This window comes from Branchiostoma floridae, chromosome 8, assembly GCF_000003815.2.
Source record: "Branchiostoma floridae strain S238N-H82 chromosome 8, Bfl_VNyyK, whole genome shotgun sequence".
Lineage (NCBI taxonomy): Eukaryota > Metazoa > Chordata > Leptocardii > Amphioxiformes > Branchiostomatidae > Branchiostoma > Branchiostoma floridae.
The window spans coordinates 4,459,174-4,472,812 of record NC_049986.1 but is presented as its reverse complement, the minus strand read 5'-3'; the positions used below and the strand labels follow the sequence as shown (position 1 = coordinate 4,472,812).

General features: G+C 41.5%; 1 protein-coding gene across 9 annotated transcripts in view; it reads right to left on the bottom strand.

Annotated features, from left to right (window-relative positions):
* LOC118420424 (abnormal spindle-like microcephaly-associated protein homolog) overlaps nt 1-13,639 on the bottom strand; it is a 29,478-nt gene that overhangs the window by 13,344 nt on the left and 2,495 nt on the right. For all 9 annotated transcript variants that reach the window (XM_035827204.1, XM_035827205.1, XM_035827210.1 and 6 more), the window contains exons 2-17: nt 13,376-13,560; nt 12,037-12,679; nt 11,662-11,760; nt 10,485-10,634; nt 9,297-9,467; nt 7,988-8,055; nt 7,581-7,722; nt 6,163-6,293; nt 5,394-5,569; nt 4,828-4,967; nt 4,075-4,169; nt 3,085-3,270; nt 2,587-2,752; nt 2,379-2,449; nt 1,948-2,019; nt 554-661 (exon numbers count right to left, since the gene is read on the bottom strand). In XM_035827204.1, the coding sequence (XP_035683097.1) occupies nt 554-661; nt 1,948-2,019; nt 2,379-2,449; nt 2,587-2,752; nt 3,085-3,270; nt 4,075-4,169; nt 4,828-4,967; nt 5,394-5,569; nt 6,163-6,293; nt 7,581-7,722; nt 7,988-8,055; nt 9,297-9,467; nt 10,485-10,634; nt 11,662-11,760; nt 12,037-12,679; nt 13,376-13,560 (2,603 nt within the window). The remainder of the gene's footprint in view (nt 1-553; nt 662-1,947; nt 2,020-2,378; nt 2,450-2,586; nt 2,753-3,084; nt 3,271-4,074; nt 4,170-4,827; nt 4,968-5,393; nt 5,570-6,162; nt 6,294-7,580; nt 7,723-7,987; nt 8,056-9,296; nt 9,468-10,484; nt 10,635-11,661; nt 11,761-12,036; nt 12,680-13,375; nt 13,561-13,639) is intronic.

Below are 13,639 nucleotides of genomic sequence, written 5' to 3'. Positions count from 1 at the left end.
AAAAAAAAAAAGATTCCTTTTTGAATAAATCTTAGTGACTGGAGGGTTGGATCAAATGCCAAACAACTATAGAATTTTAATTTTTGTTTTTCAATTTTTTGGGTTGACATGCAATGCCATTGTGTCCGGCATTCAATGATATGATATTTTCTCATATTGGTTTGATAGATAACATTTGCTCATTTTGTACAATTTACAGTATGGTCAAATTTTTTAATTTTCTGTTCTTCAAATCTTCTGCTTTGACATTCATTGCCATTGTGTCCAGTATTCAATGATATTGACATTTTCTGATATTTGTTTTGTAGTTAACAATTCCTCATTTTGGCCAAGATAGAGTATGGTCAAATTTTTGCATGGGGTCTAAGGAGGATGGAATGGAAGAGAATTGATGTGCATGCAGTTGTCATCAAATATAATCTAATTAACATGAGCTTATATGACCACTGATGATACATGAGTATATATTGTATAATATTAACTAGATTAGTCAAGAATTGTAAATTGCTTCAACCACATGTGCATGTGATAACAAATTAAAAAAATAACCCACCTTTGGGTGGTACCTGCGCCATGCGGCTTGAATGATGCGGACAGCACGAACTTTCTGACTCAGGTTGATGACACGTGCACAAAGGTAGGACACTGTTGCCATGACAACCTGCGGACATACACATATGGAGAGGCCCTCGGTTAGTGTGCCGTGGCAATGTCTGTTGTTTTTATTGAAAGTTCAGACAAAACCAAATTTCAAGATTTGAAAATTCTGCTCCCTCAGTAAAGAGGCCAATCATACGTTAGGAAAGCTGATCTGAAAAGAATAATTGTTCATCTGTTTCAGCACATAATTCATTCGTTGTTAATCTGTGATGAAATTTGACAAATATGTGTATTTTATGTAATACTATGCATTTTTTGAAAATAATGTCCACTCACTAAATAACTTTTTAATTAACATGCATTGGCATAATACCGGCCGTAAGACTTATACCGGCCGATCAAAACTAATGGAATTTAAAGAGATCTACACATGCAACAACAGTTATTTCTGAGGTATGCACACTTCAGACATCTAGGTGTCCAATGCATCATTTACAAACTTTAAGCATCGATAACAATGCATTCGAAGACAACAAGGCCAAAAGTTTTCAGTTCATTTTCGGGGCAGGCGAGCTCGTCGTGGGACAAACACACTGTCACGTTCATCGTCAGATTTGTAGATAATAATCACATGTGCTCACGGCACAAGACGGGCACGATTCAACAGCAATCTTGAATTGCTTTTGGTGACCTACAACTCGTGTAAAAGTGTGAAGAACCGTTGCATTATTGCCCGGATCTACGGCTGAATGGGTCAAATTGAACGTACGCCGCCATTTTCCCGCCATTTTTAATGCTACGCCAGCAGTAAAGTTTTACGTCATAGCGGTTGTGACGGACCAAAATTAAATGACAATTCTTGTCAGTATACGCCCATTTTCTCATGACTTTTTGTATGCTCATGCAGGTTTTTGTTTTGTGCAACTACTAACAGGAAAGGAAGGAACAACAGAGGATGTATAAAGGTACATAGCAGCAGTATAGCGGCAGTTAATTGTGCCGTGTTTCGTTCGGCCGGTATTATAGCACCCCCTTCCAACCACGCGCCCGTTCTCTGTGCAATTCCGTGGTGTGTTCCAATTACGATATTATGTTTTTAGCAGGACAAGAGAGACAAACTAATATATACAGAAGAAGTGGCAAAGGTAAGCTGTAACAGCAACATGTAACTGGAGAAAATGATGCGTTGATCATTTGCCAAATTAGCATTGCTTGAGAAATTGCAGTAAACTGGCCGGTATTATGCCAATGGATGTTATCAATTTCTCCTGTGCAACATTTTAAAAAGGAGCAACCCAAAAAGGGAACGTAACTCTCATACATGTAAATACAGTGTATATACTGTACCTTCTGATCAGGTATAGTGTTGGACATGTCTGTTGCACACAGCAATGGTGGAATTGTTCCCAGCTCCAGAACCTAAGTATTAAGTAGATGGGAAAAGTATCAATTACTAAGTACTCCATACATTTTCTACTTTGAGTATCATCATGATAGTAAAGCAGAACAAGACTGCAAAATGTTTTCATAACTTTTACACCCTCTGCAGTGGTATAAAAAAACATAAAGTTAGGTCAGCATAGGAAAAATGCAACGTCACACTGTTCTATTAAGGTTTTACACAGCTGTTTCAGGAAAACAGCATGGGGAGAAAAGTAACACTAAATATCTGTCTTAGAATGTAACTGCACTGAGGAACAATTATACCAGACATTTCTTGTAAAAATCATTAAAGCTTAACCCAAGTGTCACAATAAAATCTTTTTCAAAATTGTTACCTTCTGATTCACAAGCTTGAAGTTGTTCTTCTCATAGGCCAGTAACTCCTTCAACCTGTCTTTGTCAGTTTCTGTCAACATTCAGAAAATTTGATAGTTAAGGAGTGTTGCAAAATCACATAAACACAGGGAGGAATTGGCAAGCATTAACAAACATACACATGTCCTCTAGCACACACGGTCCTATTGTGTATGACTGTTGTCTGACCTGGACACTCTGCCTGTGTTGTGCCAGCCTGACCAGTGTAGTTAGTGATGTATGACTGGGTGGTGTCCATACAGATCTCCTCCACAGGTAGGAGCTCAGGAAGGTAGTGATGAACCAACAGACACAGGACTCTTCCATCAGAGAAGGACATCGAAAAATTATCAACCTAAGGGGACACAAGGAGGGGTTGAGAATTCAAAGTAAGAATCACTGTATACATGAAATGTAAATAACTTAATAATGTACTATGTATGTAAGCAGTGACACATTGCTGCGGTACAATGTAAACTAGTCAAAATTGCCCTGAGAAATTTTCCAGAGAAATATGCCTCCAGACAATTTGCACCAGAAAGCTGGTGACTTCAGCGCTCACAAATTCCACTAATCAAAGATCCCTTCTCAAAAAAATCTTGACTACATATACAGGTACAAGCCTGTGACTGGTCAGGGTATGAAATATGACCAGACCAGTACTGTAGGTGTGAGGCAGTGTCCTACCCTGATGTTGTAGAAGGCACAAACTGCCTGACACAACTGTAGCAGGAGCCTTTCATGGTCAGTGGTCTCTCCACAGTCAGGTCCATACATCTCCAACCACACATCTCTTCCTCTCCGTAGATGAAGCTCTCTCCTTAACAAAGTCACCTCCTTCTGCAGCTGTAGCTGCTCCACTTCCATACAAACCTAGTTACATACAAACATGTGTATTAGGCCAGCATCACATTACAAAAAAAGGTAGTTTCTTCTTGTCGTGGTTGCTACAGTTCTCTTACTAAATAGATATTACATGTGTCCGCAGTCCTCAAAAAGCTAATTACCTTTTAAGAAATGTTATGCCGAGTGACAGTGTGGCTCACATTTGTCAAATATTCAATAAAAGAGTTATTTATTGATCTAAGCTGTGACAGAGGACAAAACAAAACAAAAATTGCCTGGGTGCCAACATTTCTGCTCTCTTAGTTCATGGTGCAAAAAATGAAACGGTTCCATTGGTTTGGCCTAAAAATCCGATAGCAAACGGTTTTCAAACTTCTGTTTGAAGTATATTGCCAAGCAGAATACTAGGCCACACCAATTTAATTTCTTGGTTCATGGATTTTTTCATAAAAAATATGGAGCGAGAGGGCGAAATAAAAATAAAAATTGTAAAATGGTTGGGGTAAAGGTAACGGCTAATCCAAAACATAAAGAAAAAAAGTTTTCAGCTTGAAAAAAGTACAAAAACACTATTTTTGTACAGTAACAGCACCTGTACCCACACTTTAAAGAGCTTATAAATATAAAGGCCAATTTGCTACACCAGAAAGTTGGTGAATGGTTTCATTAATGGTGAAAATTTGCTGAGTGGTAATTTTTATTTTTATTTTTTTTCCCAAAAAATAGGAGCGAGCGAATCCGTGAACCAAGAAATTAAATTGGTGTGGCCTTATGCAAATTTTGAAGAGCAAGATTGAAACATTTCTGACAGGTCTTTTGTGTATGAAGTACCTGAAAGTGGAAGATGAGTTTCCACAGCAGTGCCAGTGTCTTCTCCTGCCGACCTTCCACAATGTCTCGTGCCTCAATCTTCCCTCCACGGAGTCCTACAGCAGACATAGGAGAATCAGTACTAGACTATCTACATTAGATATCATGTTTACATTCATATTATCCAAATAAGAATGCCATTTATTGAATTATATTGAAAAGAATTATATGATTATGTTTGAATCTTGTTTTTAGTATAATGATGACTTGATCATTGATTCCACGCATTACATACATATAGAATACAACACGGTGTATTCCGTATCACCCGAGGTATCAGCCCGACGGCGGGTTGGATCGCCCGACGGCGATGATTTATGTCATACCTGGGCCGCGATAACGTTCGATACAGGTGTTCCGGACCGTGTGATAAAAAGCCGTACTGAACATACTATGCGCACTCCAGTGCTGCACGGTCGATCACTTGGATACCTGGTTCGGACTTTGGAACATTACTGTTGTAACAATGTTTATTCCAGGGCACCAAATTTTCTCAATTATGGTGTATTTCGAATCAAAACATGTGTTTTCTCAGGTCGGTATGACATAAATAAAATACAACACGGTGTATTCCGCATCACCCTCAGTCCCAGCTCTTCCGTGGGTCGGATCACCCTCCGGCCTTTGGGCGATCCAACCCGTGGTCGGGCTGGCACCTCGGGTGATACGGAATACACCTTGTTGTATTCTATATGTACATGCAACATCACTAACCTGTATCCAATGACACTCCTGCCTCCTGAAGAGCCTCCAGTGATACTTTAGTGTTGTGGATTTTCTGCAGTCTGCTCACGGCAGGGGCTCGTAACTTGGAGGACAGAGTCCAGTTCTTCGTGAGAAGCTCTACAGCACGGCTGGCAAGAAGGTTAGAATATGATTACATAAGAATCAGTATCTCTTGTACCATTATTGACAGGTGAACATCTATTTCAAATTGTAAACAGAATTCTATCTCCAAGAAAGCATCTTGGGGAAAAAATGTGAAATAATATGATAATTTTATATCAGACAGCATACATGTACATGTGCTATACAATGAATATATGGAAGTACCCGGTAATGCATTCTGAAGGTTGACAAATTCAAGACAACTGAAATCAAATAATATTATGTTTTATACCATAGAACACCTGACAATTCTTACAATTGGAAAGAAAGTAACTATGAAAAAAGCAGCCATATTGTGTGCCTGCACAGGAGACAAATTTGGCAACATCATATATTCTTAAGGCCTTAACTATAAGATTCTGTTGTATTTTGTCAGGGCCTATTCTACTTACCTGAGGCGGAGTCCATCCCTGAGATCAGTGGCCAGGTTCTGAACAGTGTAGTCCATCTCCATCAGGGCTGTCTGCTGGTGTGTTACACTGTACCCCAGGAAGCTCAGGTGGCGGGTCACATCCCCCTCCCCACTTAGGTACTCTCGGGAGAAGGTAAGCAACAGTTCCTTGCTGGACTGTATACAAAACAGAAACATCACCATTGAAAGTTACCATACACGTACGTGCTTATGCCAACTATATGATTGTACCATTATCCTAAAACATGACATTAGGGGTGGGTACCGGTACAGTGTATTTTCTGTGTAGGAACTGTTTTTTCTTATCGGACAGGTCCAGATAAAACGGACTTGAAAAAATTTGGTGAACCGAATGCTGGACCTATTGGAAAATGCACAGATCAAATGATCAGGCATTCACACATTTCAGCGCTTACCTGTTGAAGAAAGTAACAACAGCGAGGTAGAGTAGAGTTTATAGTCATTTCTACCAAGTTTTACAGTCAAATAACTACAGAGGCAGTTAGCCTTGTAGGATCTTAAAATGCCAATGGGAGCCAAATACTCCACCAAACAGATTTATTTGTTGCGAAATGGACCATTGTTTTGAGCATTGTCCATTCACAAGTTCTCACATACTGAATCAGGTGCAGGTTCAGGTCCAAACCTGGACCTGATCCTCTGGACATGAACCGGACCTGGCCCTGAATTTTCTGTACCGGTACCCACCCCTACGTGACATGTATCATACCGCACAAACATGATTCTACCTTGATGTTGGCATGAATGCAGAACAGACACGGATCCTGGTCGATCAGGCGGGTAAGTTTGGCCCTGTCCATGAAGAACACTAGAGTCAGGAACTTCTTCAGAGTGAACTTTGCAAGGGCTGCAGCATAGCCTGAAACAAGAATCAAGTCACAGTACTTTATCTGGGTAGAACATAAGACATACAACGTGATATTGTGGTGTTGTGTGTGGAGTAAATTGAATGGGGCTCGGTAACCTAGAGATCCCAAGTTCAATACACGCCCTGCCCCGAACGCTGTACCCTTGAGAAAGGCACTTAACACGACCTTCGTCACTTCACCGAGGTGTACCTGACACATTTTCACCCCGACCAATCGAATGGGGACATCCCTCGCGAATGTGCACACTCCTCTAGAAAAGGGGACACCCCTCGACTTTCAAGGGGACGCTCCTCTTGAAAAGGGGATGTTCCTCCCTTTATAAGGGGATGCTCCTCCGAAAATGGTATGTTTACCGGGCATAGGGGACGTTCCTCCAACACCCCTGCCGGCCTGTGGAATCGGCCGCTAACCCGACAAATCGCTTCCTAGTTCACCTAAACCACAACATCCGCAACTTTCAACCCGCCAGTGCTCTGGACAAACCTCACAGCTCACAAGGTAAGGATATCTTTTTATTGAAAATTAGAGCATGTAGAAAATAAGGCCGCCCGCGCGGCAGACCATCACTTCTGTTCAGTGTTTAATGGCGGCGTATTGCAAGCCCTGCAGGCACAGCGTCGAGTTTTAGCCTAAATATCTGCGTGCATGTCGAGTTTTAAGGCCTCCCTCCCTAACACACGTAATTGAGGGAAGTTTCTAACACAATAGCGTTAGTAGTAGTTATTGGGTATTTTCGTACAACGAGGATTCATGGCCCGATACATGTCCGTGCTTGTTGAGACAGGCTTCCCTCCCCACACACGTACTCGCGCCGGTTTCTGTCACTGTTAGCCGTCGCTATCGGGCGTTTCATGTGCATCGTGGCCTTTTGACAGGCCATACCCAAATAACCACGACTAACATCGTGTTAGAAACTTCCCTCATTTACGTGTGTTAGGTAGGGAGGCCTTAAAACTCGACAAGCACGCAGATATTTAGGCTAAAACTCGACGCGAGGGATGTCCCCATTCGATTGGTCGGGGTGATTTTCACACCTGGGTAAAGTGAGGAAGGTTGTGAATTGGTCGGGGAGGTATAAAGACTACCTTTACAGTTACCTTCTGTCAATAAATAGATACTTACATGTAAGTACTTAAAACATGACAGAGACATGATGTACTAAGCTCAACTTTCCAAACTTTTCATATTAGTCCTAGATGTCTGCTTTGAAAATCTAAACTGGCATGACCATTCTATCATTACCTTAAAGTTAAACAATACAAGAACTAAAAAGGTACCTGTTTTGTACATGTGAGGAACGGTAGGATGGCTGAACTGTTGGGCAATATCTGAATTCCCCAGCACTCGATTCAGGAGGAACCTGGACAGCCCAGCCACATCATCATTGTGCTGTAGTGGTAGGACCTCTCCAAATATGGTCTGTTGACATGGGAAGAACAGTGGGTCAATCCTTAGCCAAGTACAGAGCTTTAGCTATCCCTGGTACCTGTTAATTCTACTTTATTCTACTTCTACTCCATACATATATCAAACAGTCAAACCTGCCCAAGAGGCCACCTCCTCTTCATTTTTTCTTGGTCTTGGTTTATTATACACTATATACAGTCGCTTCTCGCTCCGACTTTTATTGGAAACCATTTATATGTCATGTTGTGAGCCTATGCCTATGATTCATCGAGCTTACCTCCAGTCCTATCCTCAGCCATAATGGACTGTAGGAGAGAAGCATGTCCAGGATAGCCTGACGAATTCCTGCAAATGGAGGGAAACCGATTAATACCAAGAGTGTAGTAGACATTTCAAGCAAAGCTGCATATTTACATTTAACTTTCAGTACTTACTTTTTGTGTCAAAGAAGGTTAGACATCCAGGTACTAGTAATAAGGTACACCAAAAAGCAAGCAGCTGGATGTGATCTTAGAAACAGTCCTTTTGACCATTTCCAAAATCATATCCAGTTGCTCCAGTAATTGCTATTTGGCATTACTTACTTGTTGTTTTAGAAAATACAGTATCTGAATTTACATTTTTCAGATCTTTCCCTAATACATTTGTACACGTCTGATAGAAAACTGTTCTAGTTAAATAGAATTTAACTTTTATTCACATGGACACAAGCACTACACTTTTGTAACATTTGTTAACGAGAAGTTGAATGCTAATACAGTCAAACCTGCCCAAGCAACCACCTCTTCTAAACGACCACCTGACCAAATCGACCGCTTTTTTGCCACCCTGACCCTGGTGGCCGTGTTGGGCAGGTTTGACTGTACTACTAAGCACATTTTGCTGGGACAGACCAACAGTTTTGGATGCTCACGCATAAAGCTCATGACAGGCCCAGTGAATAACCCATAGCTGTCACTAAAAGCTACTGAGTATTCTATTTGGGTAATTTGGGTGCAGGTAACTGAAGCTTTGACGAAATACACAACAAAGTGTGCTACTGGCAAGCTTTTGAGATGCACTGCCTCTTTTTCAACCCTGTGGATCTCGTCTCGGAGTTTTCTTGTCACTTGACTGATGAAACTGTTAATGTGATAAGACAGTTATTGACAGGCCTGAGATAGCGACACCCCTGCCCCTGTCTAGGGTGCTGAGACTGGGTTTTCTAGGGCGTGGACTGCATTCCTCACTTTGATTGTTACCTAAAGCCTGGGTGTTTATTTGGAACCCTGTTTTTTGCAGATGAATAACACAGATATAAGTTGTTATTTGCAACTTAATGTGTCTGACAGTGTGTCTATGTGGCGTAACGGCTAGAACGTTGGAATCAGAATCAGTAGGTCCTGAGTTCGATACTCGCCATGCCCCTGCCCCCATGACGGTGGAGTGACGCCCACCGAGCCTCACGGCTAATCTGTCTAAAGGTGCCAAAAACATCTACAGATTTGATGCGCAAGTGTGTCAACCATTGCACACTTGCCACTAAGACCGTGAAATTTTTTTTCTTTCTTGAAACTCAATGATGATCCTGTCTTCTTGATCCATACCTTGGTCAGCATGGAGGTGTCTGTCTGCGCGAACCTGAAGTCTGCCAGTCTCTACTTCCTCCTCCAGCCGGTGGATGACCCGGGCCATGGGCTCCGACTGGAACAGCAGACACGCAGCACGCCGCAGCTGGTTCAGGTTACACAGGACAGCATACTCACACATCTGCACAGCTGCAAAATAACAACAAATAATCAGGTTACACAGGACAGCATACTCACACATCTGCACAGCTGCAAAATAACCAACAAATAATCAGGTTACACAGGACAGCATACTCACACATCTGCACAGTTGCAAAATAACCAACATATAAGCATAAGTTACAAATACTCTAAACTCATGCCATTGATTTGTCCATTAAAATCAGCAGTACAACTAATAAGAGTGTACTATGAGTTTGTCAGCTCAGCTCTTCTATGTTTTGTTTCAATTGAACATAATTCTTCACTGCTACATGTAAGTCAGAGACTACAATTTGCAGGAAGGATTTGAAGGTTGGGCTAAGAGTAAAATTTACCAAAAACGCATCAACTTCTTATTCTGTTATTGGTAGACAATAGCACAGAGGGTATTGAAAATAAATCGTCAATTGAAAGTTATTATGATGGCTCAATAATCTTTCTGTTGAGCTGTGATTTGGTGTTACAAGATTGATCTTGAAGGAATGGTACACATAGCCTCACAGCAGAACACAAACGTCACAGTGGCTGCTCAAAACTATGTAACACACTGCACAGGACAAGTTTGCGATAGTCACAGGCTAGTTGGGCAGCCCTGGCTGTGCATGCTGAACAGCCAAACAAATAAATAAAGTAAAACAGCACTGCGTTACCTGGGCTGAATCTAAGTGGTGCCAAACAAAATATGGTGGTGCTCATTCTCCTACGCAGAGACATCCAACAGTGCCTGCAAACCGCCTCTTGTCTGTACCCTGCTATCTCAACTGTCACCATCAGTTCCTGTGGGCGTCGCCACGAACCAGCCAATCAGTAATAGGCCTTTAAGTTTTCAAAAGGGATCTTGCATTTATAAGGGTAAGCTCATTAATATTTATAAGCAGGGCGGTCAGGAACTAATGGTGACGGTTGAGATAGCAGAGTACAGCCAAGAGGCGGTTTGCTGGCGCTGTTGGATGTCTCTACGTAGGAGACTGGGTGGTGCTGTGCAACCTGGAGTTGTATGCCCACCTGTTCCATTCCTCCGTGGTTGGGACACCATAGTGTTGGGGATGAGGATGAAGTTCAGCCACTGGATGAATGCTCGCTCTTGCTTCTGCATCCAACGCTCATCATAATACATGTTCTTTGATACATATGGCATGTAGTGGTGAGCTGGAAAGAGAGCCAAGGACATGATTATATCATAGTACGGGTAAATGCCCTGAGCAACAGGCTTTAATAAAAAATAAGACAAAGTCAGGAGAAAGTTTTCAAAGAAAACATACTTGAAGTTGAAGCTTTTTTTGTGCATGAAGATTGCTATGTTAGTCATACTTGAATGAAGATGGAGTGTGTAGACTGTAGAGTCTAGCTGCTTAATAGGTTTTTTTCCATTAAGTCAAATTAAAGATGTCCCAAACTGTATACTATACCAGGGCTCGAAATACTGGGCGCATGTGCACCCAGGTGCACCCAAAACTGGAACTGTGCACCCAATTTTTTTCTGTAGGTGCACAGGGTGCACCCAAATATCTACATAGTTCAGGGCTCGAAATTCATTTTTGGGATTAGGTGCACCGGTGCACCCAGCTTAAAAAATTGGGTGCACCAAAAAAATTTTGGGTGCACCACTTAAATGAAAGTAGAATGTCAGAAAACCTAATAACAAAACTTAGTTACAAGCTATCAAATTCTTAAACAAGTCCCATGACAGACAGTTTTATTGCCTTTCTAACACTCAGATGTCAAGAATATGATGTATACTAGTATATTTGATATCTTTCCATACATTAACCTAAGAAAATATTTGGGTGCACCCTGTGCACCCACAGAAAATAATTGGGTGCACAGCTCCAATTTTGGGTGCACCTGGGTGCACATGCACCCAGTATTTCGAGCCCTGTAGTTGTATTTATATATGTAAAGATATCAAAGTATACTAGTATACATCATATTGTTGACATCTAAGTGTTAGAAAGATAATAAAAATGTCTTCCATGGTACTTGTTTAAGAATTTGACAGCTTATAACTAGGTTATTAGGTTTTTCTGACATTCTACTTAAATTTAAGTGGTGCACCCAAAAATTTTTTGGTGCACCCAATTTTTTAAGCTGGGTGCACCAGTGCACCTAATCCCAAGAATGAATTTCAAGCCCTGTGTACTGTACTATTAGGCATTGAGGTGCCTGATGCTCTGAAACTTACCTGACTCTTGCCTTTTGGAGGTGTTGACGAGGCAGAGCTTGGACTTTGCAACTTTGGGCTTGGATCTTGTAGTTCCAGAAGTTCCAACTTGATTTTTGACTAAGGCAAAAACAAGCAGAGTCAGACATGACTCAAGTCAAAAGTTACATACGAAGAAATGTACAGTTACTAGTAGTCTTAATAATGTCATTGGTGCAAACAATCCTATTAAGACTAAGAGATAATATAATGGAAGCACTAAGAGATAATAAAAAAATTAAAAGATCTTTAAAAAGAGATACGAAACACACTGGCTTTTGTCTGAAACATCTGTTTCCAAAATCATATCCAGTTGCTTGAGTAATCGTTATTTGGCAAATCTTATACTATTGTCACCTTGCGTTGACTTGACTTTTACTGCTTGTGACTTCTTGGACAGTGTATCACCTCTCTTCACCAACTCTTTCTGTGGATGTTTATTTGCCGCCATCACTTTATTCTTACTAACAGCACTTCTGAGTACCAGAGGCTTCCCAGGGTCTAACGGTGTCTCTTGAGTTTGACTTTGAACTCTCACCCCTGATTTGGTAGACGAACCACTACTATGGATGTTGGTTAACTGTTGCTGTGGCTGGTCTGAATCGGAGTTGGGTGGGCAGAAAAGTTCTTTCTTGGCTGCTTTGATACGCACATCCTCTGACGACTTTCCAAAATTTTGCCTTCTTTTAGTGACAGTTGACTGCTGTAGAATCCTCTTGGTCTTCTGTACAGATGCGGGTTTGGACTTCTGTACAGATGAGGGTTTTGTCACATCTGTGCTGCCATGGCTGTTGATCATTGAAACATCTGGGTGCTTGTTGCCTTGTTCAACAGAAGTGTCAGTAGAGTGGCTATGCTTAACTTGCGGACCATTGCCAATGTCCGGCTGATCTGGAGGGATATTTTCCCCATCTGTGTCAGGAGCAGCATCAGGGCCTGGCCGAGCCACAGAACTCCCCTGTCTGACTGCTTCTCTTGGCCGCACCCTCCTCTTGGCACGCTGCAGAACAAGCACAATCTGAGTCTCAGGTTAAGTTGCAGATTATGACATGTGGTAAACAATTCTTTTTCAGGGCAGCAAGTGTAAGGAGGCCAGGCCTGGTAATCATCAGATGGTATCTAGGCTGAGAAAGTTAACCTGCAATCTGAAAAACAATTCTGCAAATAAGAAGAAAGTAGAATTCAAAGTTATTACAATTTGGCACCTCTCCCAAAGATGTGCATTGGAGTTCTTGATTCTGTAATACATGTACTCAAATCTGTAGTCACCTTATCTTGTGCTCAAAGGACACACTACAACAAGAATTGACCATGATCTACCTTATAGTATATACTATAATACAAATAGAGAATGCATTTTGATTCTTGACATCCATTTCAATTTCCCTACGAAATTGGAAGCTACTAGTACTAAACATGTTTTGGTTTCACCATCAGTCACAAATGTTCTATTTGCTTTCACTTGAGTCCAAAATGATGTGGTTACTGTAAATGCAGAAATGTTCGCAGTGGTTTTATGTTCGCGGTTTTTGCTGTGTCTACTTCACCGCAAACTTAAAACCACTGCAAACATTTTTCCATGGCAGTAAGAGACTACAGTGCATGGTGCTACTGCGAACTTAAAACCTCCGCCAAAAGTCCCTTTTTCCACTACCGCGAAATTAGATCCCCGCGAAATTAAATGCATTTACAGTACCTTCTGCCTGCCCACCACTGGCACCACAGCCCTTCCATACAGGATGACATGCAGCCGGAATGCGTTGTCCAGCTTGAGGCCCAGCAGTGCCCGTGAGTTACATTCTTCCCCAGGAGTCCACTGCAGGGTCACAACAATGTCCTCTGCAGCCTGCACCTCAACTTCAGTAAGGTCAACAGAATAACCTGTACACGGGAAAGAAAAACAAATACGTTCTGAATTTGAAACCACTCCAGGACTGTCTCTTGTTCTTTTATTTATCTA